This window comes from Populus alba, chromosome 1, assembly GCF_005239225.2.
Source record: "Populus alba chromosome 1, ASM523922v2, whole genome shotgun sequence".
Taxonomy (NCBI): domain Eukaryota; kingdom Viridiplantae; phylum Streptophyta; class Magnoliopsida; order Malpighiales; family Salicaceae; genus Populus; species Populus alba.
In genome coordinates this window covers 30,031,798-30,059,570 of record NC_133284.1, presented here as the reverse complement: position 1 = coordinate 30,059,570, position 27,773 = coordinate 30,031,798, and the positions used below count along the sequence as shown (strand labels likewise).

Genomic DNA, 27,773 nt, shown 5'->3' with positions numbered 1-27,773 from the left:
TTCTCATCTAAAACTTAAAAGAAATATTAATCTCAAATTCCTTAAAACATTCCAAATAATACTCCACAAGTTAACAAAGAATTTGAGAAAAAAATAATATTAAAAAAGAAAAATGCATATTTAGCTTGCCTTGTTAATTTGTTATCTTCTAATTCGTATTTTTTATTGGATCACTTAATACAATTTAGTGTTGATGTAATTCAAATTACAAACTTAAAAGTATTTTATAATCTTTTTCTACTAGTTTATCTTTTAATCATATTGCACCCTAACTTCGTGATAAAATATTTGACTGTAATTTTTTTTGTTTTTTTTTTATATATAAAAATCATAATAGTTTTTATGTTGTTTATAATATATATATTTTAGAGTTTTTATCTAGTTTCAACAATTATAATATGATATTTTTGCAGGATCATCGAAGAATAAAAAATTTAAAAATGCTAACCCCGTAGATATTTATAATATCTACACAAAAATTAATCCAATATAATATATCCAGCCTGTCCAGATCCAGAAAAAATTTAATAGATCAGGTTTATACTTTAATAAAAATAAAAATAAAGTTATTATATTACAAAACAGATACTTAAATATTGAATGTTTTAAAATGAATAAAGTCTTCGACATCCAATGAAGGTATGTAGTGGAGCACCTTATTATTAAATGTTAAAAGGGCCGTCGGTCTAATTAAACTAGTTTCTTTCCGGTGAAAGGAAGAGAAGAAAATACAAGGGAAAGGGGAAAACATTGATTATTGTATCTGAAGGGCAAGGCATGTGATCGTATTTGAAACTTGTAAAGTTAGATATTTCAGTTTGTTTTCTTGCTTGTGTAATTTAATGAATGACACACAGAAGCTGATTGATGCAGTGACGTTTCATGCTAACGTCGAGGTAAATCACTGAGAGATATTTGCCCTAGCTTTATTCATGTCTTGCTGGGCCAAGTCTACTCAAATTATTGATGCCTTGGAACTGTTCTTACGTCCTATTACCTTTAATCAATTTGCGCCCTCGACCTGAAAGTTGCTCTAGCCCTTTGATCACTTCAAAGTTAAAATATTTATCCAATAATTTAAATTATTAAATAAAAATTTAAGATATAATTTATATATTTTTTTTAATATATCTTTGTAAGTAAAACTCCTTTAAACTTAAAACTTGCACAAGCACATATTATCTTATTCTTATTTTTTATCAAATAAATAGGGATGATGAGATTTGAACTCATAACCGCTTGATCATCAAGACTATTATATCATATCAAAGAATCATTCCAACCCAATAACTTAAACTGTTAGGTGAGGTTTCAATATATGATTTATATTATTGATACCATGTTAAAAACTATCTCAATTCAATAGCTTAAGATGTTAGATAAAGTCTAAAATATAATTTATATTATTTTCTAACCAAGCTAAACCATTAGTTTTGACAAGGAAAAAAAGGGCATGCATGAAATAGATATCATGTATGTTCACCAAGAAAGAAAACTTGGTTGTGTTAATATATAGCATACGTGAAAACTTTGGCTGGATTTGAACTTCTTTTTGCTCACCTAAAAAAACGCAAGCCTTGTATGGTGGAAGCGTGTAAAGTCTCATAAATTATTTGTACTTGAAAGAAGAAAGGAAAGGGAGAAGAAGAAAGGAGCGAAATTAAAGCCAGAGAAGCTATTATTGGGTGAGTACAAAATCCGAAATATTGATGTAGAAGTGGTCAGAATCAAATGGATATAAATAAAATGAAACTAAAAAAAACACCCAAATATAATCAAGAATTACTCCCGACTCGGATCATCATAGAATTTTTTTTTTGAGTTCTATACAACTTTCTTGAGATTTTATATTAATCTAATATAAATGTATCTAAATAAAATGAAATTAAAAAAAACCTCAAACAGACCCAAAAATACTACATAGACTCAGGCATGCACCCCAGGTCCAATACTCGTTAGGGAATTCTTTTAGGGCCCTACACGGATCTTTTAGTATTTTATACTAACTTGACATGTATTATTTTAAGTAGAATATAACTCAAAATATCACAAAAGTAAAATTTCATTTTAGCCCCCTTTCTCTATAAAAAAATAAAACTCGTAAGCTATAAATACATTATGAATCTTTCAAACTCAAGGTTCAGAATATCTTCATTCTCAACATTTTCATCCCATATATTTTCAAAATGTATGTCTTTAAAATATCATTGTACTTTCTTTCTTTATAAAGTTATTAACTTTATTATTAGAGAATTCCTACATCCATAAAAAAAAATCTTTTACAAGTATCAGTTATCGATCATCTAACTTATCAAACACCACTTGTTACCATCATAGTTATCGATTATCTTAGCTTATTAGGCATCACCTGCTATCAATTACCATCTTCTAAACTTTACATGTCAAGTCATCAAACATATTAATTGAGAAAATAAATCAAATTACTTAAAGTATTTATAAGCATATTGTATTTTAGTAATCATCATGTAACTTTGGCCGGATATGAACTTCTTTTTGTTCACCGGGAAAATGCAAGCCTTGTATGGTGGAAGCGTGTAAAGCGTCGTCAATGATTTGTACCTGAGAGAAGAAAGGAAAGGAGCAAAACTAAAGGTAGAGAAGCGATTATTGGGTGAGTGCAAAATCCAAAAAAACGATGTAGAAGTGGTCACAATCAAATTAAAGTCACGAGTGGAATAGAATCAACCTCAAGTTGGGGGGTTCTCTTTCATTTACTTGTTTTTGGTAAGAACACAACAGCGCCGACGGCCTGACAGCGACTGCCACCCTCCTTCCATTATATATGATCAGGTTCAAGGGAGGGAGATCACTTCACTGTGGGAAGCCAACGACCGGAAAGGAAACCCCTCGGACACTGATATCTCCAGAGATACCAGGCTATTGAATATATCATGTCCACTTTTTGGTCGGCAGGTTGCTTTCTAGAAACAGAGGGCGGCCGGCGGGGTGTTCAAACTAATAAGTCAAGGCTTTTCCTATTTGTGTCTGTGAATCACACGAGTTGTTGACTCCTACATGATAACGAGCTGCTTGATCGTCAATCACTCGGCGTGTGTTTTGGTTTTCTTAGATTTTTCTTAAAAATATAAATATTAAAATTATTTAACACATCACAGGAAACATTTAACGTTTATATATCTGTTTATTTTTTATATTTTAAAAGATTTTTTTAAAAAAATATATTTTTTTATTATTTTACTTTAAATTAATATTTTTTAGTATTTTAAGATTATTTTAATGCGTTAATTTTAAAAATAATTTCTAAAAATTAAAAAAAATATTATTTTAATATATTACTTAATAAAAAATAATTTAAAAAAATAACTGTAATCACACAAGAATTAATATTAAGTATAGTACTCATGAATTATTTTTATTGTTAATGAAATTGTTTTTTTATTTTTTGAAAAAATAAGTATGCCCTTGTGGTTTATATCATAGCCACTTTATGCTACGTTATCCAACCTCTCATCTCTCGATGCAATTAATCGTACGGAATAAGCTAATTAATTATATAATGAGAAAATTTATTCAAATGAGCATGTTAAGTGCGCATGTCCTTTCCTTTAGGAAAGGGTGTATTGTGATGTCAAGAATCCAGAACTGTTTGTCTTATTTTATTCTATAGTTTGTTTGGTATCCAATTAGTTTAATCATGTACGGTGAAAATGATTATTTTTTTTAATTGCATAGAGCAGGTAGTATAATTTATTAAACCCGGTCTTTGGTCCATGATGAATTTTAAAAAATATAACTTGAAATTGAGTTGTTTGATTTAATCAACCCAACAAAATCAGTAAAACATTATGTGGTCGTGTAATTAAAACCAATTTAATTAAATTTGATAAAAACAATTCTTTTAAATAATATAATCTTAAATAAAAAATGATTAACTCGGTTAACTTCGAGGAGGCGGACCTAATAACTGTGTAATTGGGTTACACTTGAGAAGAATCAGGAGAACTTAGATGTTGTCAAAAAGCTAATAATGTCAAGTTATTTTCCATCGGCAATTAGGAAATTGATTGATCATCTGTTCAAGTTGCATTCGTTGAGTGGTAGGTTTCAATTCTTTACAAAAAGATAAAAACGACACAAAGATCCTGCTTTGATGCGTGGACACTTGCAAGTTCAGATCAGTGATTGGATCTAGCCATGCGACTTAGTTCTCCACGAACTCCAATTTTGTATATTAGACGTTCTCCTAACACGCTAAAGATGAATGTCCGTACTGATGCTCACTCGTACACAAATAGGATAATAATAATAAAACAATATTTATAAGGAAAGGTTTCTAGCTGCTCGTCCATTAGCCTGCTGTTAATTATTTTCAATGTCGCATTTGTCACGAACTCATTATTTCAAGGCAAAAGCACCACTCCAAACCCAAATACGGCATGTTCATTGGGTATTCGACAAGTCATTAGAAACTCAAGAAATGTTTTACTAGTTAGATTTTAGCAGTTATCCATTTATAGTTATAAATTTTATAGCCATTAAAAATTTATCTGATCATTAATTTTAAGATTTTAAAAGATTAGTTAAGGTATATACTAAAAAATAATATAAATCATATCTTGAAATATCACCTAACAATTTAAGATATTAAATTGAGATGCTTCTTTGACATGATATTAGAACTATGATAATCAAGCGGTCACGAGTTCGAATCTCATTATTTTGTTTATATAATAAAAATGAAACATAAAGTAGTATGAGTATATATAAATTTTAAATTCAAAAAAATTTTATTTGAAATGATGTATAAGAAAATAATATAAATTATAAATGATTCAAATATTTATTATTATTAAAAAAAAATATCCTCATATACGAGCAAGAGCAAGACTGTGTATGGCTTTTCCTCTCCATATTGCCCCCAGTGTGTTACAAAATCATCAAACCTCCACTTTCGTTCTCCGCTGCTAGTCATGATTATGACCTGGCTCGATTATGATCATTGATTTTGCAGTGTTTGTCACAGCCATGGTCAACTCGACCTGTTAATGAAATGATGATCCCTGAGGCAGGTTTTTATTATATTAGTATTTTAATCTTCTTAGGTTTTAGGGGGCGGGAGTTTTCTTCGATGCCTTAATTGTCCAGATATACAAAAACGTGGAGACTTGGATGTCTTCTTGTCCCAACGAATGATGACAGATGCAAGATAGAAAGGTATATGTTTTTGTAGCATGATCAAGAACAACAGTAACCATAAGCAAGATCATTTTTATTTAATGAATTGGGCTAAATAATACACAATATCTCATCTTATAAACATTAAATTAAGATGTAGAAAATTTAACCAAATGATTCATGTTATGTGAAAGTATTTAAACAATGTTTTAGAACATTCAGTAGCAAGCTCCTAATTACAATATGTTCTTTAAAGTTAAACACTCTAGTGTAGTAAATTAAAATCGAGTTATCAACCTTGACGGGTTTATCTTAACTGGTCAGGTTTTAAATTTGTTTTCTAGAAATTATCAGTTTAAGTCTCGTAAACCTTAAAATTATGAGAAGTTTATATAGGCTTATGGAATTAGTCAAAGTGCGCATAAACTGGCTCGGACATCCATGTTAATAAAAAATAATCGAGGTATCAATTAAGTAAAGTTATAAGAAAAAATCAACATTAATTTAGGTGGATTCTGAAACCAAACTAAGTTATTTTAACGCGTTTTTGAAGAATTATTTAAAAAACCTCATAAAACATGATAAATTAATAGGTTAAAAGAAAATTAAAAGAGAATGAAAATCAGAATTTCCAGCAAATGAGACAGACACTAGGTTAATAACAAAACCTAGCTCTTTCAACACGGTTTTGATGAATTTTGTAATGAGCTCTTGAAAAACACTAATATAATTGTTTGATTCAAAGAGCTAGATGTACTTCACTATGTAATTAAGAAGCAAATCATTATCAAATCGGCTGAAGTTTTTCCGCTGGAAATCATCAGTTGTAAGAAGATCAAATCAATAAAAAGAGCGATAAATATATATTTTTTAATATTAATATGAATGTTTGGATTAGTTTATATGTATTTTAACTAATTTTACAGACCCTGAAATTAATGATCATGTAAATCTCTAGTGGCCCTGAGATTTGTGGAACTGCAACTGATAATCCATGGGAGCAAATCCAGGACCTGAATAAGTTGAGTTACATATCTCAGGATTGCAGTTAATCATCTTTGTTGAATAAACTCCTTGTTCGTTTCTCTTTTTTTTTTAAAAAAAAAAAATTAGTTATTATAAAAAATAATCAAAATCTCTCCCATAAATTAATGTGGGTGTCTAGCTCAGTTTACGCGTATCTCAACTAATCTTATAAGTCATAAAATTAACGACCATGTAAACTTATAATAACCCTAAAATTTATAAAACTTGAATTTATAATATCTAAAAAAACCAAAAAACTAATCAATTAAGCTTTACCTTTTAAAATTCCCCTCCTTTTTGTTTTTTTTCTTTTTTCTCGTCTGAAGACATGGCATGCTTTTATAATAAGCCCACTTGACACATAAAGGTGCTTTCTTTTTTCTTTGATATATACAATGCTTCTTTCCATCTTTCTTCATAATTCATAACAAAAAATACGCACTAATTGACAAAAACACAAACATGTGGATTAATTGTGGAGGAGAGCAACGCTGCAACCCCATAACACTATAGAAATTAACAAATAAAAATATACACCATCTTCTTGCTTGCTAGGGCACCCCCCCCCCCCCCCTCGATCCGCATGACAAAGAAATGGCAAAGGTATTCAAAAAGCATGTCCTCCTAAAAGATACCCGGCCCATGAGCACGCTATAAAAGCGATGACAAAGAACGGACATGCCATGAACACACTCAAATTTGAATGGTGGGATCGATGCTGTGTTTTGTGCAGATTCAGGTTTGATTTCCTGCAGCAACATTGCCAAGTTCTCATTGGTCGAACTTATGATCAAGAAAGGTGAATAATCCCAGATGTTAAAATACATCATGGCATTACCTCCTGTAAGGTCGTGGTCTCTTGGCCTGGTTTTAGATTTTGGTTGCGATACGGTGGTCGCCGGTTGTCTTTATACAACGATCAAGCATAAAGTGTTTGTATAAAATTCAAATACCTAAAACTATATTCAAATTAAACAATGTCTTTATATATATAATAAAAACTAGCCGATTGGCATTATCGTTTTGCGAAGAACATTGCTGTTATCATCCTTGTAGAACTTTCTATCACATTATAAAACAGAATATGATGTAACATGAAACTAAGATTTCATTACAAAATTATAAACTTTATGTAGAAGGTCATTTTATGCCTATTTGAGAGTGTGATTATAATTGTTTTTTATATAGAAATATATCAAAGTGATATTATTTTTTAATATATCAAAATAATCTAAAATATAAAAAAATATTAATTTTTAATAATAATAAAAAAAGAATTTCCAAACGCTCTCATTCAACACAACATGCGTTTTCTAATGTATTTAGCACAACTACCATTCAAATCAGAGGTTCAAAGCTAGAGAGGGGGTGGGGACCCCACAGAGATATCTTATAGTATATGCTTAATTATATGACTGATGTCAGCATTGGAGCATAGTTTTTTTTTTTTTTTATGGTTATGAAATAATACATTTGGAATTAATATATGAAAGTAGTATAACAGGTACACCAGCCATAGCAAGTGGATGCTAATGATTTAAATCATGTTATAAAACAATTGCAATCTGCTGGTTTAGTGATTTACTAATAATTGAGACTTTTTAATTTAAAAAATGAATAATTTATTAGTTTTTAATCTAAAGATTTCATAGTTTTAAATCAAAATCATAGAAGTATAAATGATAAAAACACTATTTGGAATTGCAATCTAATTAACAATGTTTTTTTAAAAGTTTTGAATGTTTTTTAAAAAACCTTTTAATTAATATTTTTTTATCGTTTTGATTCTAAAAACTGAAGAGAAAATTATATATATATATATATATATATATATATATTTTTTTGATATATTTTCAAGTAAAAAATAATTTAAAAAACAATATCTTACACTCCCAAGCATGCTTTTAGGGCTTGTATATTATTGCGTAATGACCATGCTTTTTTAAAAAAATAATTTTTTTTTTATTCGGAGCATTGAGTGTTTTTGAATTGTTTTGATGTGCTTATATTAAAAATAAATTTTAAAAAAATAAAAAAAATATTACAATATATACTTACAAAAATATTTTGATGTATTTTCAAATGAAAAACACATAAAAAAACACTACACTACCAAACATGCTCTTAAGGCCTGTCTATTATTGCGTCATGATTGTGCTTTTCAAAAATTTAATTTTTTTATTCTTTCTGATTATTAAATATTTTTAAATTTTTTTGATGTACTGATATTAAAAATAAAATTTAAAAAATAAAAAATATATTATTTCAATATATTTACAGACAATAACTACTTTAAAAATAATTAGGTAGAACTCTGATATTTATTTTCTATTTGGGATTGTGGTAACAGTTGCGGTTTAAAGTACTTTTTGCTTATAAATGCATCAAAATGATGTTTTTTTATATTTTAAAAAATTATTTTTAAGATCAGCACATCAAAACAATTTAAAATAAAAAATAATTTAAAAAAATATAGTTTCAATTATATTTCCAAACCCGCTCTTACTGATATAATGAACACTAAAATACTATTTTGATTATTTTATTATAATGTTTTCTAACTGAACTGAAATAAACTACAAGAAGTGTATAGAATGATAAAAGGGCCATGAATATCGATTACACTGTGGCAATTAATTAAGCAATTACCACTAATTATAAGTTGTAAGTAGTAATTAGTAATCTAACGTCAGGCTTCTTGTGGGCCCCGGCTCACTGCAGAGCTGACATTTGATAATTGGAACAGTTTAACAAATCTCACGTGCTCAAAATCAGATGGAAATGCCAGCTATTTTCCGAGTCAACTCTTTCATTAGCATTGTACGGTCAAAAGTCACTGCAGCACTGTGAAAAAAAAAGATTTTTTTAAAAACAAATTATCGCGGCAAATTAAAGATTCTGATAACAACACAATTTTAAAAAAATTAAATGAAATACCATATATTTACGTTATCACGCTTTTAAAGTAATTCAAACTCATCTTCACATTGAAGACCACATTGCACATAAACAACTCCTTTTCTCTTTGCAATCTAACATTCTCGGCTCATGTCTCTCCAAATATCCCACACCAAACACATGTTTTCCCTTCTCTAAGTATTAAAAAAATCAAACACATAGTATTCTCTAAATATTTTTGGATATTTTTTATTTAAAATTCATCATTGTCATCGTTGCCTGTTGATTCCCGATTCTTTTTTCTAGTACTACAAGCAAAGTAAGCATATATACTACATTAATATAAATTTGTATTTGATTTGATTAAAATAAAATAATTATTTAAATTGAATTTATAATTTGTTGAATTAAATAATCCTTACATGTTTTTCTATTAAAAATTCACCGTTATTACTGTTGTTGTCACCATTAGAAGTAGATACTCCACCCTTTTTTTGATACCACAAGAAAAAGTAAATATATATACTACATTGCTATTAAGTTGTGTTTAATTTAGTTGAAATAAAATAACTATTTAAATTGAATTTAGAATTTTGTTAAATTAATGATAAATTAATTTAAAAATACTATCAATTAGAATTGATTTGATATAGTTGAAAATAAAAATAAATTGAATTAATTATTTCAATTAAAATTATGTTGCGTTTAATTTTGAATAAGTTAATTTGTTTTTTCATATAAAAAAAAATCAACTTGATATTTTTATATATTTTTTTTTATAGTTTCAACACGCTAATATTAAAAATAAAAAAATTATGAAAAAAAATATTTTAATTAAAAAATATATTAAATCTCAACACCAAACAATGCGAGCACATCCATTAGGGTTCTTATGTAACATCTCATACGAGCTTGGCCTGAACACATTTACAACGCCGTTATACAGGAGTACTCAAAGCAATTGCTCTAATTGCGAATAAAGTGCACACCATTCTTGTCTTTGGAAAAAAATAAAGTTGTTTGCTCACATTTCCTTTGTCATTTTTCCCCGTTTCTTCGGTTTTAATGTTAACAATTATATTTTCTGGAAACTACTTCATTTTTTCTAGAAGAAAAGGTAATTAAATTTTTTAAAACAAATAATTACAAGCTGATTACATAAGAGCATTTCAAATAGATTATACCCGTTTTTTTTAAAAAAATAATTTTTATTAAAAAATAATTTTTTTATATATTTTGAATAGTTTTGATGTATTTATGTTAAAAATAATTTAAAAAAATAAAAAAAATATTATTTTAATGTATTTCAATATAAAAAATATTATTTAAAAAATAATCATAAACCACGTACTTCACCACACTTTGAATTGCAATTTTCGTCAAATTTCAGAAAAACAGGCCTCCAAATTGAAGAAAAAATAACCATGTAATAGAAAGAATAGAACTTGATCTTAACAAAGCACCCGTGTACTTATTTTCCCAGCAAACAAACACATTTACCTGCCATCACAGTGCTGTAAAAACAAATTATTATTTTAAAAAAAACCTTAAAGATAAAAGGATATTTCCGAAGACCACATGTTTATCAAGAATAAATTTATTAAAATCACGGATTAAACAAATCATCTATAGTTGGAACATTTCTAGAAATATAAAATGATAAACAAATCTACCTATCAACTGTGCTGAATTTTAAAAAAATAGATTAGTGTTTTTTCCCAAGAACAGTAAGCAATTTAAAATTCAAGAACATGGAAAGTGCCATTATTGACTATTTAATCTTTAACTAACTCTGTCGAAGAAATCACAGCGAGCAGCATGTTGTTTTGTTCAAACCCATGGCTGTCCTGGAAAGAAAAAAACAAAAGGCAACATGGTCAAGAGTCAAGGTAAATAATCTACTTTTATTATTAAAAGCTTAAATCTTGAGCAAAACAAGACAGGCCGATCATTCAACTTGCAACCTGGAAGAACGCGAGTTCGTGACTCTCTTTCGTGAATATTAATAATAGTATACAACACAGAGTCACAGACACTCCTACTGGTACAGTAGTGATGGTTTTTTTTTTTTTTTTCTTAATTGTTAAATGATTATTCAGAAACAAAATGGGTGGGGGCACGCTCACGGATCCGGGTGGTGGCTTTCAGTTGTGCAGCGAGCACAGCTGGAATTAGCGGGACACAGCTGGCAGGTACGAGGGGGAGATACGCAGCTACCGTCGCCGTTGAATCTCTTTTTAATTCTCTTCGCTTTAAGAATCCTGCCTCGAAAATATGGCAGTCCCGGCACCACTCCCTTTTATGCATGCATACAAACAGACAGCAGGGTAAAAAAACAAAGCAAAAGGCCCCCTCTCTCTCACACACTCTCTCCCGAACCCACCTGCAGCGTTTCTTTTATTGCCCATCCTGCCCTCTCCTTCCTGTTTTATCCCGGAGGTTCGTCCATCATTCATGGCGACGGAGGATGCCGGGTTGGCGTCTTGGAACTTGCCATTCGGAAATTTAGTAGAGGATTACTAAAACGGCCTTGCCCCCTTCCCTGTTTCTCGAGGAACAGCATCCCATAACGCCCTGTTTTCTGTTTGAGCATCGATCATACATGAACACGAATTCCGATGGGAAAAACATGCATGCATTAAAGCTAAATGGTCGGTGGAGGAGCCAAATCCATTCACAAATGACACAACGAGATTAAAAAGAAGAAATAATGATCTATGAATTCCGACACTATTTTTTTCTCACCGGAAAATGATAAGCAAGTTTACACGTCACACAATCGTCGATTGCAAAGGGCATTTCATAGCCACCCCTACGTGGCTTATCTCCACACTGGAAAGGTCTTAATCAAGGGAGTCAAAGGCAATCAACACCGACGGCAATTACAGGAGCCACCCCCACCAAAAAGCAGGAAAGCCCACGAGTCAAAATTCTCATTAACCTCAAAAATCTTCTCGTAAACGGTAATAAAATCTCCAAAAAGATACGCTACACAAAGAAGTCATTCTATACCACTAACAGTGGCAAATCTGTCATTTTAGTTCATATATAAGTACCGCTTCTTTTTGTTAAAAAAAAAAAACCCATCCCCCTCTCCCTTTCTCCTCACCCCCTCAAAAACAACTCCTCCTAACTCTTCCCTGTAAAATTCAATTAAAAAAAGAAAAAAAACAATCTTTTTTAAGCCCTTTCCTCGAGCAGTTCACCTTCATAGAGCTTTCACCGGCGATTGTCCCCCGCCGCTGAATCCTCATCAAGTACCTAACCTTTTCCTACCCGGGCTTCATTCAGATAGTTCATATACACAGCAGCAAAGTTTCGATGTTTCACAATGAAACGGCGTCGGTTTACTGCTCTCTTGGATTGGTGAGGATATAGTAATAAGGAGGTAGGTGGAATAGTTAGATAAAAAGGTGGGTGATGGGGAAGGTGGCGGTGGGGGTGGCGGTTGGGGTGGCAGTGGTGGCGTGTGCGGTGGCAGGAGTGGTTTTGGGGAGGAGGGTAGGGAGTAGGAGGAAGTGGAAGAGAGTGGTGAGAGTGTTGAAAGAGCTAGAAGAAGCATGTGAGACACCAGTTGGGAGGTTAAGGCAAGTAGTGGATGCTATGGCTGTGGAGATGCATGCTGGTTTGGCTTCGGAAGGTGGCTCTAAGCTCAAAATGTTACTCACTTTTGTTGACCATTTGCCTACTGGGTAATAATCTAATCTATCTCTCCCTTGTTGTTTTGTTACTGGTTTCGACTTGTGAGAGCTACTAAGTGCGCCTGCGCCAGCTCGTGTATTCTGTTTCATACTGATTGACTGGTTGATTGCTGGTTGGTTTAGGAATCAAAAGGTGAATGATTGGTTGAATGGCACCTGTCACTTTAGTTTCTTTTGCTGATATTTGTTTGCCTAGTTGTTTTGGATTTGATAGGCTGTGATTGATTTCTATCTGATTTTTTGCTAGTTTGGTTCTGCATATTTCATTTTCGAGGTTGTTTGGTATTTTGGTCTTTTCGTGACGATTTTTGCGATCTTTTTCTGGGATGTTCATGCTTTTTGTACTCTTAGCTATTTTTATCTTCCATTGAAATTTGATATAGTCAGGACAATTGTTTCCCATTGCTGTTTTGAAATGGTTTTTGAACATTTTTTCCTTGTTTTCTTGCAACTTGGACAGTCTTTCTTTGTGCCTTTTCTGTTTCCTGTGTTTCTTCACGCTTTCTGCCAAATTTGTCACTGTTAAAAGTGTTTGGTTGTTGCAGTTTTATTTTTGTTTTGTTTTGATGTGATGTTCGGTCTTTTTGCTGTTTTTTCCTTCGTGTTGTATAAGTTTGCTTTTAAAATGTTTGGTGGGTTCACTCGGTTAGATGATTCTGGTACAGTGGTTTTGGAATTGGGTTTATTTGTAAACGCCTGCGCTTTTGAATTATATATTCATGTCCTCGTATCTGTTGTTTTGACATATCATATTTGTAATGAATCGACTTTTTCACTACTTGATTTGGGAATATTTTTGTCTCAAACAAAACTTTACACTTAAGTTTATAGAATCTAAATGTTCTCCTTCTATTCCCTTCTATTCTGATTTAAAATCTTATAGAACTGTTTGAGAAATTCTACGTGTTTAGGTTCCTCAATTGGAATCTGTTGTTTTTCATTTAGTCTTCTTTCCCAAGTGGACGGGATTGGTTGCTCAAAGAATCAGTGACAGAATCTGCAATGTATTCAATGAACAGAATTTTCATATCTGACGTGATTTACCAAAGGTTTTAAAAGTCTGTTGGGGCAAATACATAACTGCAATTTTTCTGTTGAAGCGCTGATTTGGTTAGAAACATAATAGTTGCATATTTCATTTTTTCGCAAGGAGTTCATGGTATCCATTGCTGAAACTGTCAGGCTGTACATGTGGTGCAAGCCCCCCTTTTCTTTTTGAGGGCTGACTGTTGAAAACTTGCAAGGGCTGAAATTAGATCTTGGAATGGAGAGGGTATGTTAATAGTTGTTGATAGTGTTTAGCCTGTTTTTGGTACTGGTCTTTGAATCTTATAGTAGCTAGAAGATTCAGGATCAAGTTACACCAGATGTGACCATTGCCACTGTTATCCTGCATAAATTTGCCCTTTTTATCCACAGTTGGTTTTGATCCTTTGCCCATGCATGCAATGCACATCAATTTAAAGTTTCTGAAGTGAAGAAAAAAAGACACTTTCTTGTCCATTCATGTAATATAATTATCATTTGCAGCGATAAATGAGACAAATATGGACAGCCGATTAATTTCACAATTGGCATGCATGGTATTCATAACGTAAATGTATAATTACTAACTTGCTTGGGGGCCAATAATGGACTGTGCTTCTGTTTGTGTTTGTAAATTGCTCCTTTTTTAATGATCAGTTATTGGAGTTGTATCTACTTTCAATTATGTGGTCTATATTTGTATTGTTTGCTTAGGTTGCCTTGGTAAATTGATTTTTGATGTTGTTGTCAGGAGTGAGATAGGAACTTATTATGCTCTAGATCTTGGGGGTACTAATTTTAGGGTCTTGCGGATTCAGCTAGGAGGTAGAAGATCTTCAATCTTGTCTCAAGATGTGGAGCGACAACCCATTCCCCAGCACTTGATGACAAGCACAAGTGAGGTGACTGAGTTTGCACTGCAAATACTCTTACTATCTTAGGGCATGCTTGATTAAAGATCATCTGCTGATAGATGTGGCAGTTAATGTGCATTTTTGGCTACAGGATCTCTTTGATTTTATCGCTTCAACCTTGAAGCAATTTGTTGAAAAAGAAGAAAGTGGTTCTGAGCCTTCTCCAGTTAGAACAAGGGAGCTTGGGTTTACATTTTCTTTTCCAGTGAAACAGTCATCACTTTGTTCAGGGATCCTCATCAAATGGACAAAAGGATTTGCAATTGAGGACATGGTAAGCTAGATGATCTCTACCAAGAAAACTTTGTAAATGTTGACTGCATAATTGTTAGTTGCATGTCCTCCTGCTGGTGAGGCAAATATTTGGTTTTTCCACTCCTTTTTGCTCTTCTCAATATGTCTGTACATGTTTCGTGCTGTTCTTAAGGGGCAGCAAGTGAAGAATTGGAGTGCCCTGGTTGTGTGTTTTCATTGCATGTGATTTTAGGATGAGGAAAAATCTTAAAAACATAACTGGCCTGATAATGAGATTGCTCATTGTAAATATGTTTAAATGCAAGTGAAATGCTTCTATTAGTCAATCTGGAAGTTCTTATGCATTTTAATCAAGTTACTATTATAAGTGAAGTTTTCTTTAGTTTTCCAATTTTTATTGAATGATTTATTGCACAAATGGTTGCAGGTTGGAAAAGAGGTGGTCAAACTTTTAGAAGCTGCATTGGTCAGGAGTGGTTTAGATATGCGAGTCGCATTGCTGGTAAGCACTTTCTTCTCTTACGGAAGCAACATTGCTAATTAATTTCCTTTAACTAATATAAAAAGTCAATTATGGAGTTATTGCTATTTGAAGGAATTAGGATAAATGAAAAATTGGATGCTTTTTGGGCATATTTCAATTGGCATTATATTTTGTCAGTCAAAAGTATGCCTTTTCTTTTTGGTACAGGAACTATTTTGCAGTAAAAAATATATACTACCAAGTCAGTTGAGTTTTTTCCTTAGTTTACCGAAATTTGATTTATGATCAGAACAAAAGAAGTTCTTGACCATCATGCAGCAGACCACCTGTGAAGATTTTCCCTACCACTCACTTGCATGGAGTTTCTTTCATTGATATAATTGGTACTTAATCATAAGAAAGACATCTGCTACAGTAACCGGTGGGGTTTTACACATACCAGGATGTTGGATAGGTCACAGTTGATGATGTAATGTATGCAAAATAAAGTTCATCTTACATTTCTATTTGGATTGATCTAGAACTTAAGGATTACCAGGTCTTGTATGCATAAATGCACAAATACCAATATGCTTGAGCCTGTGAACTTATTCCTTTGTTGATTTCAAATTTACCTTTTGTTAATAGTTTTTGTCTATCTGGATGTCTTTTTTGAACTGTCATTTCTTTAACTTTTGTTGTGAGAGGGTGGTGCTTCAGACTGCCTTATGTTAGTTAGACTTTCTTCATTTGTCTATGCTTCAGCCAGCCCCCACCCCCCCCCAAAAAAAAAAAAAAAATTTCTTGTGAGTTTTGTACTTTACACTTCATTTGGGACGGGTGTGGTTCTCTCTGTGATTTTGTTTAATGTATTAATGAAGGAAAAATGAGGTGCATTTTGTTTTGAACAGGTAAATGATACTGTGGGAACCTTAGCACTTGGACGTTATCATGATGCCGATACTGTTGCTGCTGTGATAATTGGAACAGGTACCAATGCCTGTTATTTAGAACGGGCAGATGCCATCATAAAGTGTCAAGGTCTGCTTACAACTTCTGGATACATGGTACCATTCTTTTGTCTCATTCAGGCATTTTCCTGCGATTAGCTTGAAAAATGATCCGTTATTAACCTTTCTTACTCTTATTATGCTGTTATCTTACTTAATTAGGTTGTTAACATGGAATGGGGGAATTTCTGGTCATCTCATTTACCAAGAACTTCTTATGATATTGATTTGGATTCCGAAAGCCCTAACCCAAATGATCAGGTATACAGCAGTTGCTTAGGTTTTTGTTATTGATAACTATTAGGACCTGCTCACTGTTTGTTTGTTGCAATTTTTTGCAGGGTTTTGAGAAAATGATATCAGGAATGTATCTCGGTGACATTGTTCGAAGAGTTATTCTCAGAATCTCGCTAGAGTCGGATATATTTGGACCTGTTTCCTCCAGATTATCTATCCCCTTTATTTTGCCGTAGGTCACAAATCTTGTGTGGACTAGGAGTTCCTTTAGCTGAACAAATGATTTAATCGTTGTATAAGTTTGCCTCTTGTCTTGATGTTGGATGCTTACTGTCATTTGAAGTTTCTAACCCACTCATTTTCTTCTATTGCTTGTTAATCAGAACACCTTTATTGGCTGCAATGCATGAGGATGACTCTCCTGAGCTGAAGGAAGTTGCTAAGATATTGAAAGAAACTCTGGAGGTAGATGGATCACATTTCCCCCCCATTCTTGTTGTACTAATTTAATGCTGCGATGGATTGACTAATTTGGTTCTTTTTTTTCTCTCCAATGCATCTGTCAATTTCAGATTTCAGAGGTCCCTTTGAAAGTCCGAAAGCTTGTTGTAAGGATATGTGATGTTGTGACGTGTAGGGCTGCTCGATTGGCAGCCGCTGGCATTGTGGGAATCTTGAAGAAGATTGGACGGGATGGGAGTGGAGGCATCACTGGTGGAAGAAATAGAAGTGATGTTAAAATGAAAAGAACAGTTGTGGCGATTGAAGGGGGTTTATATACAAGTTATACAATGTTCAGAGAGTACTTGCATGAAGCACTAAATGAAATATTGGGAGATGTGGCCCACCATGTCAGTCTCCAGGTTACAGAAGACGGATCAGGCATTGGCGGAGCTCTCCTCGCTGCCTCATATTCATCCTACAGCGTGGATGGCGTAAACTTGCTATAAATATATATATTATTTATATATACATATAGCCAGCCCCCCCATTGTAAATGTAGAATTCTTTCAATATCTTTATATATATATTATATATAAAAGGGTTTGTTGAGAAAGAAAGAAAAAAAAGTCATCGTTAACGGTCCTCGTACCTCAATGTTCTTTGATTTTTTGACGTTTTTCTTCTCAAGTCGCCCGTGTATTGTTGTCGGCGTTGTGAAAATTGTTCTTTGTTCATCACTAAATGAGAAAGTGGTCTTTACAGTGTTGAATTCTTTGTAATTTCGGGGCCAGACATCTCGAGGTTGTTTTTAAGATTTGGTGACCATCAAATCCCGCTGCTTGACCATCCAATATCGTTGACCGGAAACCCCGCCGTTAACATTCCATCTGCCCTAGACATCTCCTGCGACTGTCACTGTTTACAGGGTTCACCACCATCACCGTTGACACATGGAACATATTATTGCCATCAAATCTGACAACCCTAATCATAGACGTCAAAGTCCACAACTGCTGAGATTAGTGACGCACTGCCCAAGTCTTTAGCAACCCTGTTCGTCCAGTTATTCCCAGTTGACCTCGTATCCTCCACTATCAGTCTAAAAACAACAACGCCTGCCCACTTGAACATCCACCAGATTTGTAGTCACCTCCATAATGGTGACTCACGAGGCAAAAATATCTTATTATGAAGAAATAAATGCAAGTATGTGGCCATGTTTACTCGGCGCCACTTCCTTCATAGTACGATGATGTAACAATGCCGTCATCGTGGGAAGATTTAGTGCCAAGATTCGAGAATTCCCCACCCCCTCGTCAGCAAGCGGTGACGGGTTTCTTAACCATGATGTCATCCAACAATATAATTTATTATTATTATTATTATTATTTTTATTAATATAAGTGTTTGGTTCAATTTGTGTGTACCTCGACTAATTTCACAGATCCTAAAATTAATAATCATATAAGATTCTAGTACCCTAAAATTTTTAAAAATTAAACTAATAATTTTTATAAATCAAACCTATAATCTCACTAATTGAGCTATATCTTTCATATTTTTTTTTTATTAATTTTTTTTATACATTAAATGATCAGAGATGATTTTCAATCTCTACGAGGATCAACTAATTTGAGTTGCTATGAAGCGACGCATGCATGTACACTGAATCATATAAATTTCAGGATTCATGGATATTGGATAGCCCTCCCCCCACCTTAAGTTATGATATGTGAGTGTGAGAAAGAAAGAGTTACATGAAGCTCTGTGTAGAACAGAATCATTCTACACATTTTTGTTAGCTTGTGTCATGTCCCTTTTTATTTTTTTAAAAAAAAAAAACGTTGGAAGAAGTTAAATTAAGCTATGTCAGTTCGTGTACTTTTACGTGTATCGGTGAATAATATCTTTAAATAAATAAATAAATAAATATATATATATATATATAGACACACACATACAATCCACTTTAATAAATCTAAACCAAGAAAACATTTCAAAATATTAATATATAAATATAAAACATAAAATATTATTTTATATTATATTTATCTTAAAATCCTTATTAAAGTGATAAGCATAATATGATACTAGATTTTTAGTACGTGGATCGAGTCATTTTCTTTCAACTTAAAAAACACTAAAAAGACATTAGAAATTCAAGATTGTGATTTATATTAGCTGAAATACTTTTAAAATACTTAAATAGTGATAAATTGCATTATATACTTTTTTTATTAAAATTATTGAGAGTGTGGTAAATTGGATTGATTCATGTCAATTATAATTATCCTGTGAAACCCGCAATATGAAATATGAGATTATGATAAAACCATGAAACTCATAGCAAAACAAAGTAGAAAGTCCAATTATAATTAGCAAAATATTAAAGGCTATAAATGAAAAACAAATCTCAAATTTTTTTTTAAAAACTAACTCATATAAATCTATATCAGTTGTTGGTGCAACTTCATGGGTTGAGACAAATCTTTCTAGATTTAAGAAGAAAAAAAGTTAAGACAATGTTAAAATTTTCAAAAAAGTTAAAAAAATAAATTAATCCAAAACTCAAGTTATTGAGTTGATTAAGTTTAATAAGTTTGGTTAATATAATAATATAAAAAAGATAATTTTAATTGAATAACATGAAAAACTAAACAAGCCCGAATGAATCCTCTTAAATTTCTCTCCGGCTTGATGAGGTGGCACATGTACCATCATTTCTTTCCCCCCTCTTCTCTGTCTCCCCACTTAGATTTTCATGGCAAGCCCTTCAAAATTCAAGAACAACCCTTTAATTTGTTGGTTCTTTATATTTGGTCAATTTTCTTTTTATTATAATTTTTTTAACTTGAATAATCTATAAAATTAGTGTCTTTTCAATTTCACTCCTCTTAAATTTTCTTATCTTTCAAACTTGGTCATCATTTTTTTTATTGTTATTTTTTTATTTTTGAATCATTTTTTAAATTGATTTTGTTTGTGATTTCACCCTCTTTAGCTTTTTTTTTCCTATCAAATTTAATTCATGTTTTTTTTTATTGCTAATTTCTTGGCCTTGACAAGTTTTTATTTGGGATCATTTTTCAAATTGGTTTTGTTTTATGATTTCATCGTCCTTTGTATTTCTTCCTATTAAATTTAATCCATGTTCCTTCGATTGATGATTTTTTCACTTTGATAATTTTTTAAAATTGATATTTTTAACTTAGCTTATAATAAACTTCTTAACTGAACCCAGATCCAAGTTTTCATGAGTTGCAAACTTACCCTGTTTTTTTTTTTCTTTTTCTAAATTGATGTTTTCTTAATTTTTTATCCCTTTTAAAAAAAATTTATTTATTTTTTATTTATTTTTGTTTCATTATATTCGGTTAGCCCTCAACAATGTTTTTCTATTTCACCCATACTATTTTTTAATCTATAATAATCTATCATATTACAAATTATTTTCAATTGCATCCCTATAATTTGTTAATCTTTTAAGTTTGGTTCTATTCTTTTAATTGTTATTTTTTGTTTGGGATCATCTTTTTTTTTAATTTCATCCCCCTTAGATTTTTTCTTGTTAAGATTTTATCCCCATTTTTTTTGTTGTTCCTTTTTCTTGCAAGTTTTTTTATTAATATTTTTTTAATGATTTTATTTTTCAAAATTAAATTGGATAACATTTACGTTTCTTGAATGAACTCAAATCCATGATTTAACAAATTACAAGTTTTTTAAATTAGATTGACCTAAATTACTAATTATTTATACGTGGAGGAAGATGTTTTCCTTCCAAAAGGGAAAAAATAAATCACACCAAAAAAAGGACACATCGATATACATACATAGCGCTTCATGCAAGAGAGGTTTGCAAAGAGTTGAAGGCCAAGGCTATCTATCATTCATGGCCCTTATTCTTGTACCCCAAGTATTAAATTGATAAGTCAATTTGGGATTTGATCACTTCGGATCTAATCTAAATAGAGTTTTAAAAAACTAGATGGAAATTAATCCATATATGGAAAATGGGCTTCTTACTGTCACTGTGCCTACGGAGGAAATAAAGAAACATGATGTCAAGGCTATTGAAATCTCCGGTTGAATGTGATGCCTGCTCTCTTGGTTAGCATCTGTCTACTTTTCCAGTCAAGAATTGTGTGTCTTCTCATGTTAATGATAGCTGAAAATCCTGGTGTCGTCCTTGCTTATTGTCTGTTTGATGCATGCTTGGCAAGTGTTTAATGGTAAATAGTGTGTAATTTGGGTTATTCCTATCTTCTGTATCCATCCTGCCTTGTTATTTCTAGCTTCCTTTCCTTTTTTTCCAGAAATTTCTTAAATGGTTTTCTGGGCACAAAAGAAGACGATGGATGCCATTAGTAGGTTAGGCTACAAATCTTTTACGGGTGACTGATTGATCATCAATTGGAGCCCAAGCCCTGCAGATTCTACATCGTGTATCATCAAAGCTTACAATTTGGCATGGTGTGTAAAAGCCTTCTTTGTGGTCATTATAAGAAAATCATTGCTAATTAATTATCATGTGGTAACTATTCAATCGCACCCAGCAAGATGCGTGAGAGAAATTTGCACGCCATGAAGGAACTAAACTGACACATGCAGTTTCTTGATCTTTGAAATCAAATGCAAACTTGAGTCATTGATTTCATCACTTCTTCCAGGGTTACACCACGACTTCTCGCGGGAAACTCAGAGGATGGAAAAGCAACTGGTAACCCTTATGTCAATTCATGATCTCAACTGCGAAAGCCCTATTCCTTGAATCAACGATAGAAGCAACGGCTTGATGATAAGCTCTCTCCTGTATCATCTATGGTGGATTTCGGTATTTTACGACTGTAGCATCAATTGAAGTTTCCAAGCATCATGTAGCTTATTCAATCTCTACATGATACATGCATTTTGTACGTAGTCTCCAGAAGATGGTCCTAAAACATAGTCATATGCTGCTTCAAGTACCCTTTGGATTTTACCATCATGGTACAGTTGCTAATAGTATACAGGGAGCAGAATACGTACAGGTAGAAAAATATAACCTAGAACCCAGGGAGCTCCATTCTCTTTTATGTAATAGAAAATCTATAAGATCCAGCAACCAAAAATCTCAAGTCCTTAGATATCCAGGACAACAACATTTACAAACTACGGTCATCATAAGGACATTGCGCCTCGCATCAGATACTTCCAGTTTCTACTTGTTCAGTTTGATGACTTCTTGTGGCTTCTATATGCCATACAACCTCCCCCTTATATGGAACACCATGGACTGCCTGGAGCGACAAATATTCATCATTGGCACAGCACTGATATCATGCAAAAAATGGTCGCAGAATAAAGTGGCTAACAAGCGAACCCATAACTCAAGTTATCTCTATGAGATGGGAAGTAAACTTCTTTATAAACGAGAAATTAAGGTGGACATAGCTAGCAGCAAGAAGTCTTTCTTGTGTTTGATTTGGCCTGGTTACATTCAGGATCCCAAGTGGATACCAGATGATCTCCCAGAAAATGCTGGAGGTGAAGACAGCATTCACAAAGAGGAGTAGACGAGCTAGGAGCTGCATGCATCCTCATCGCACTAGTTTTTTGTCGGGTTGAATAATTGTTTTTCAACCTAAAAAATATTAAAAAGATATTAGAAAGTAAAAAATTTGATTTATATTAGCCCAAATACTTTTAAAATATTTAAATGATGACATATTGAATGATATATTTTTGTTTTTATTAAAAATACTAAAATGAAGGCAAATTGGATTGGCTAGTGTTAGTTATAGTTACCTTGCGAAACTCTCGATATAGGGTATGAGATTGGGATAAAACCATGAAACCAATAGCAAAATAAAATAAGAAGCCCGATTATAATTAGCTAAATATTAAAGGCTGAAAAAAAAATCTTAATATAAAAAAAAAAACTAACTCGAGTAAATCTATATCAGTTGTTGGTGTGCAACACCGTGAGTTGAACAAATCTTTTCAAATGTAAGAAGAAAAAGTTAAGACAATGCTAACATTTCCAAAAAAGTAAAAAAAATTCAAGACTAGAGTCATTGAATCGATTGAGTTTAATAAGTTTGGTTAATATAATGATATAAAAAAACAACCCTAATTTAATAACATGAAAAATTAAGAAACCTGGACAAATCCTCTAAACCAGGGTTGATCTTGCAAAATTTTAACCCATGAAATCTCATATTTGAGCTCAAGCAAGAAGTATGATTCCTAACCAATTTAATTTTAAAGGATAAAGTCAGAAAAAAAATAGCAATAAAAAAAATAAGAATCAAACCTGAAAGAAGAAGAAAAAGAATGAGAATGGAATCGCAATGAATAAATATTATATACCATCTCAAACAAAAAAAAATAACAATAAAAAGAATTAGAAATAAATTTTAGAGATGGAAAATTGAAAGAAAAAATTGAAACAAATTCTAATTTGAAGTGATTTTTTCAAATAAAACAAGTGCATTTCAAAGAATAGTGATTAAATCTTAAGAAAAAAGAAACTGAAGGGCTGTTGTGATTTTATTGTAGGCAGTGTTTAGATCGAGATAGAGGAGAGAGAAATAAATGGAAGAAGAACTGAACTGGCAACAAATCAGACAAAATCACCATATAAACGCCCCAGGTGGGAAAAAAAGAGGTTAAGATGCATCAAAAGACAACAAAATAAATTTTTTCACTACCAGAATCAACTGCATGCATCTTCCAAAGATAGAGGAGCAACTGACGCTTACTATGTACACATCAACAACTTTTTGATTTTATTTTACGTATCAAAAGACAACATTTCCCAAGGACCAATTAGTTATTTAAAAAAAAGACATTATGAAATGATGAATTAGCCATCCAAACATGCTTTGAGAATTTGAACTTTAAAGGCAATAGAGTCATTGCATTGTGCTTGAAAAGGTGAAAAACCAAAAATGCCCTTGCAAACTTTAAAGGCATCGCGCGAGTATGACATCTAGTAACATCCATATGCTGTAAATGAGAAAATAGATAACCATGTTAATTTGTGATTTTTAAAGCACATTATCAATATTAGAAAAAATAAATTTAAGTTTTGGGATGGGAAATTTATAAATTTAATTCTAATCATTAAAAAAATGAAATATCAATATTAGTTTGTAAAAAAATAAAATACTACAAAAATTATATAAGTTTTGGTTCAAGCACTTTTTTTATATAGTTATAAATCTATTGCTATAACTATTTAAATACAATAACAACAATATAAATAAACATAATTATTAACAAAAAAAATACTAAAGTATTTTTTTATTTTTTTAAATTTGATCCTCATTCTTTTTATTACTATTTTTTTTTTATTTTGAGTCATTTTTCAAATTAATTTTTTTTTTTCAATTTCACCCTCCTTAGCTTTTTTTTCCTATCATATTTAATCAATGTTCTTTTAATTGCTAATTTCTTGGCATTGACATGTTTTTATTTGGGATCATTTTTAAATTGGTTTTGTTTTACAATTCACTTTGACAAGTTTTTAAAATTAATATTTTTAAATTGGTTCATAATAATTTTTTTGACTTGAATCATAGTTTTATTAGTTGCAAGGTTTTTAAGATTTAATTAGGTTTAACATGTTTGTCCAGGTTCACTTGTTTTTTTATAGATATGTTTTAATTTCACCCGTATGATTTTTTTAATTTTTAAATTATGGTCTTTATTTTTTTAATTGTTATTTATTTTATTTAAGATTTTTTTTTAAAATTTTTTCATTAAATTGCATCCTCACTAGGATTTTTTTCTATCAAATTTTATTCGTATTTTTTTGTTGCTTTTGTAGGGTTTTTTTATTAATATTTTTTTGCCAATCTTATCATTCAAAAATAAATTGGTTGAGAATTATGCTTCTTGATTAAATCCGAGTCAAAGATTTAATGGAATGCAACTTTTAGAAATTAAACTAGGTTTAAGAGGTCTTCTAGGTTTACCTTGTTGTTTTTTGCCCACTTTTTTCTATTTTGATGTTTTCTTATTTTTTTTATATGTTTTTTTACTTTTTTTTTTTGTTTTATTATATTCGGTTAGCCATCAATATTTTTTTTATTTCACCCCTACCATTTTTAATCTATAAATAATCTATCATGTTACAAATGATTTGAAATTTTACCCCTTATGATTTTTTAATTTTTCAAGTTTGGTCCGAACTATTTTAATTGCAATTTTTTTGGGGGATCATTTTTTTTTTAAAGAATTTCATCCTCCTTAGGTTTCTTCTTGTCAGATTTAATTTTTATTTTTTGGTTGTTCATTTTTTTTGTAAGTTTTTTTATTAATATTTTTCAATGATTCTATCTTTCAAAATTAAATTGAATGACATTTAAGATTCTTGATTGAATTTGGATCCATAATAAGTTGCAAGATTTTTAGATTAGATTAGGTTTAGGAAGTTCGTCCGAGTTTGCTTGATTTTTTCGTTATTTTTTAAAGATGATGTTTTCTTGGTTTGTTTTTGTTTTTTTTTTTTTTTTTTGTGATTTCCCTTCAATTAGGTTAGAATTCGGTTATTTGATAGTCCGCATAGATTTAGGTGTCATTCTTTTTTATCTTTTTTTCATTGTTTTTTTTTTTTTAAAAATTTATTTATTGTTATTGTTTTTATTTTGTATTATTTAAATCACTATGTAAGCCAATGGCTTGAGATTTGAATTTTTTTAACTTATTATTTTTTTTACATTAAAAAAAAATAATATTCAAGCTGCAACGACGGGCAATCAACATATCTAAAAATAACTATAACAATAAAAAAAGATTGTGGTAATAAAATCAAATCGTTAAATAAATTAATTCAATATAAATAATTGTAAGACTAAATTTATATCACCAGGCAATACGAAAACATAAAACTAGCTATATATTATTCATGGGTGTCTCTTATACTGCCTCCATACATTGTTGAAGGCCAAGGCTGGCTTTCATGGCCCTTATTCCTGTACCCCAAGTACTAAATTGATAAGTCAATTTGGAATTTGATCACTTCGGATCTAATCTAAATAGAGTTTAAAAAGATTAAATGAAAATTAATCCAATTAAGCTTGATTGATCCAATGAAAATCTAGTTTTTAATTAATCCTGTTAGCTCATCCATACCTCAGAGGCAGGCCTGGGTTTAATAATTCTTGTCCCCAAGTGAGGGCTTCAAATTCAAACCCGATTGAGTTTGGAAAACCAACGAAGCCCAGAATCTTCCATGAAAAAGCCTCGATTATTCAAGAGCAAGCCAGAAAGTTCCTCAATAGAAGCCATGGCGATTCCTCTTCTGCTTTCTATAAATTGCTAACCTCCCTGATGATCACCAATCAATCAAGAAAAATCAGCAATTCACAACGAAAATTCTCGGCGTTCAACCAATCATATCAACACCATCACAATCCCCTTTATAGATATATATAAAAAAAGAGAGAAGCTAGCCAAGCAAAGGAGAGCGTATATCATGGCAATGATTCCAAGCTTCTTCAACAACCGACGAGGCAGCAGCATCATCTTCGACCCATTCTCTTCGTTCGAGGCTTGGGATCCATTTAAGGACTTCCCTTTCCCCTCATCTTCCCTCATCCCTCGTGAGAACTCAGCTTTTGTTAGCACTCGCATTGATTGGAAAGAGACCCCAGAAGCCCATGTCTTTAAAGCTGATCTTCCGGGCCTAAAGAAGGAGGAAGTGAAAGTCGAGATCGAAGATGACAGGGTGCTTCAGATTAGTGGAGAGAGGAATACGGAGATGGAAGACAAGAATGATACCTGGCATCGTGTTGAACGTAGTAGTGGTAAGTTCTTGAGAAGGTTCAGGCTGCCTGAGAATGCCAAGATGGATCAAGTCAAGGCTTCTATGGAAAATGGGCTTCTTACTGTCACTGTGCCTAAGGAGGAAGTAAAGAAACATGATGTCAAGGCTATTGAAATCTCTGGTTGAATGTGATGCCTGTTTCCTTGGTTAGCATCTATCTACTTTTTCAGTCAAGAATTGTCTGTCTTCTCATGTTAATGATAGCTGAAAATCCTGGTGTCGTCCTTGTTTGTTTGATGATGCTTGACAAGTGTTTAATGGTAAATAGTTTGTAATTTGGCTTATTACTATCTTCCTTATCCATCCTGCCAGTTATTTCTAGCTTCCTTTCCTTTTTCCTTAAAATTTCTTAATTGGTTTTCTGGGCACAAAAGAAGACGACGGATGCCATTAGTAGGTTAGATGACAAATCTTTTACGGATGACTGATTTATCATTGGAACCCAAGCCCTGCAGATTCTACATCGCGTATCATCAAAGCTTACAAATTGGTATGGGGTGTAAAAGCCTTCTTTGTGGTCTTAAGAAAATCATTGCTAATTATCATGTGCGGTACTTTAGGACTGTAGCATCCTAAATATAGAAATACTAGTTACATGAGCCCGTGTGATACCGCGGGTTAATTTATTTTTGCTTAAAAAAAAATAAAAAAATTAAGGTTTAAAAGTGTTACGTCTTTATGTAAAATTATACCCAAGAGTCTTGGATTTGACTGCAACACCTGATCTAAGAGTAATATTTATAATATTAATAATAACATTAAACTTGCATGACCCAAGTTTAAGTGGGTCTGACTGCAACACCAGACCCAATAGCCTTGGATGTGGAT

General features: G+C 31.8%; 2 protein-coding genes across 2 annotated transcripts; both read left to right on the top strand.

Moving 5' to 3' along the window:
* Nucleotides 1–11,384: 11,384 nt before the first annotated feature.
* LOC118032967 (hexokinase-3) lies at nt 11,385–17,900 on the top strand. Its single transcript, XM_035037775.2, has 9 exons — nt 11,385–12,773; nt 14,560–14,710; nt 14,814–14,996; nt 15,405–15,479; nt 16,352–16,507; nt 16,613–16,711; nt 16,792–16,919; nt 17,071–17,152; nt 17,260–17,900. The coding sequence occupies exons 1-9, from the start codon at nt 12,502–12,504 to the stop codon at nt 17,635–17,637; spliced, it is 1,524 nt and encodes a 507-aa protein (XP_034893666.1). The 5' UTR covers nt 11,385–12,501; the 3' UTR covers nt 17,638–17,900.
* Nucleotides 17,901–26,315: 8,415 nt separating this feature from the next.
* LOC118032968 (18.1 kDa class I heat shock protein) lies at nt 26,316–27,266 on the top strand. The gene has a single exon (XM_035037776.2). It carries the CDS (start codon nt 26,595–26,597, stop codon nt 27,069–27,071), a length of 477 nt encoding a protein of 158 aa, XP_034893667.1. The 5' UTR covers nt 26,316–26,594; the 3' UTR covers nt 27,072–27,266.
* Nucleotides 27,267–27,773: the final 507 nt, after the last annotated feature.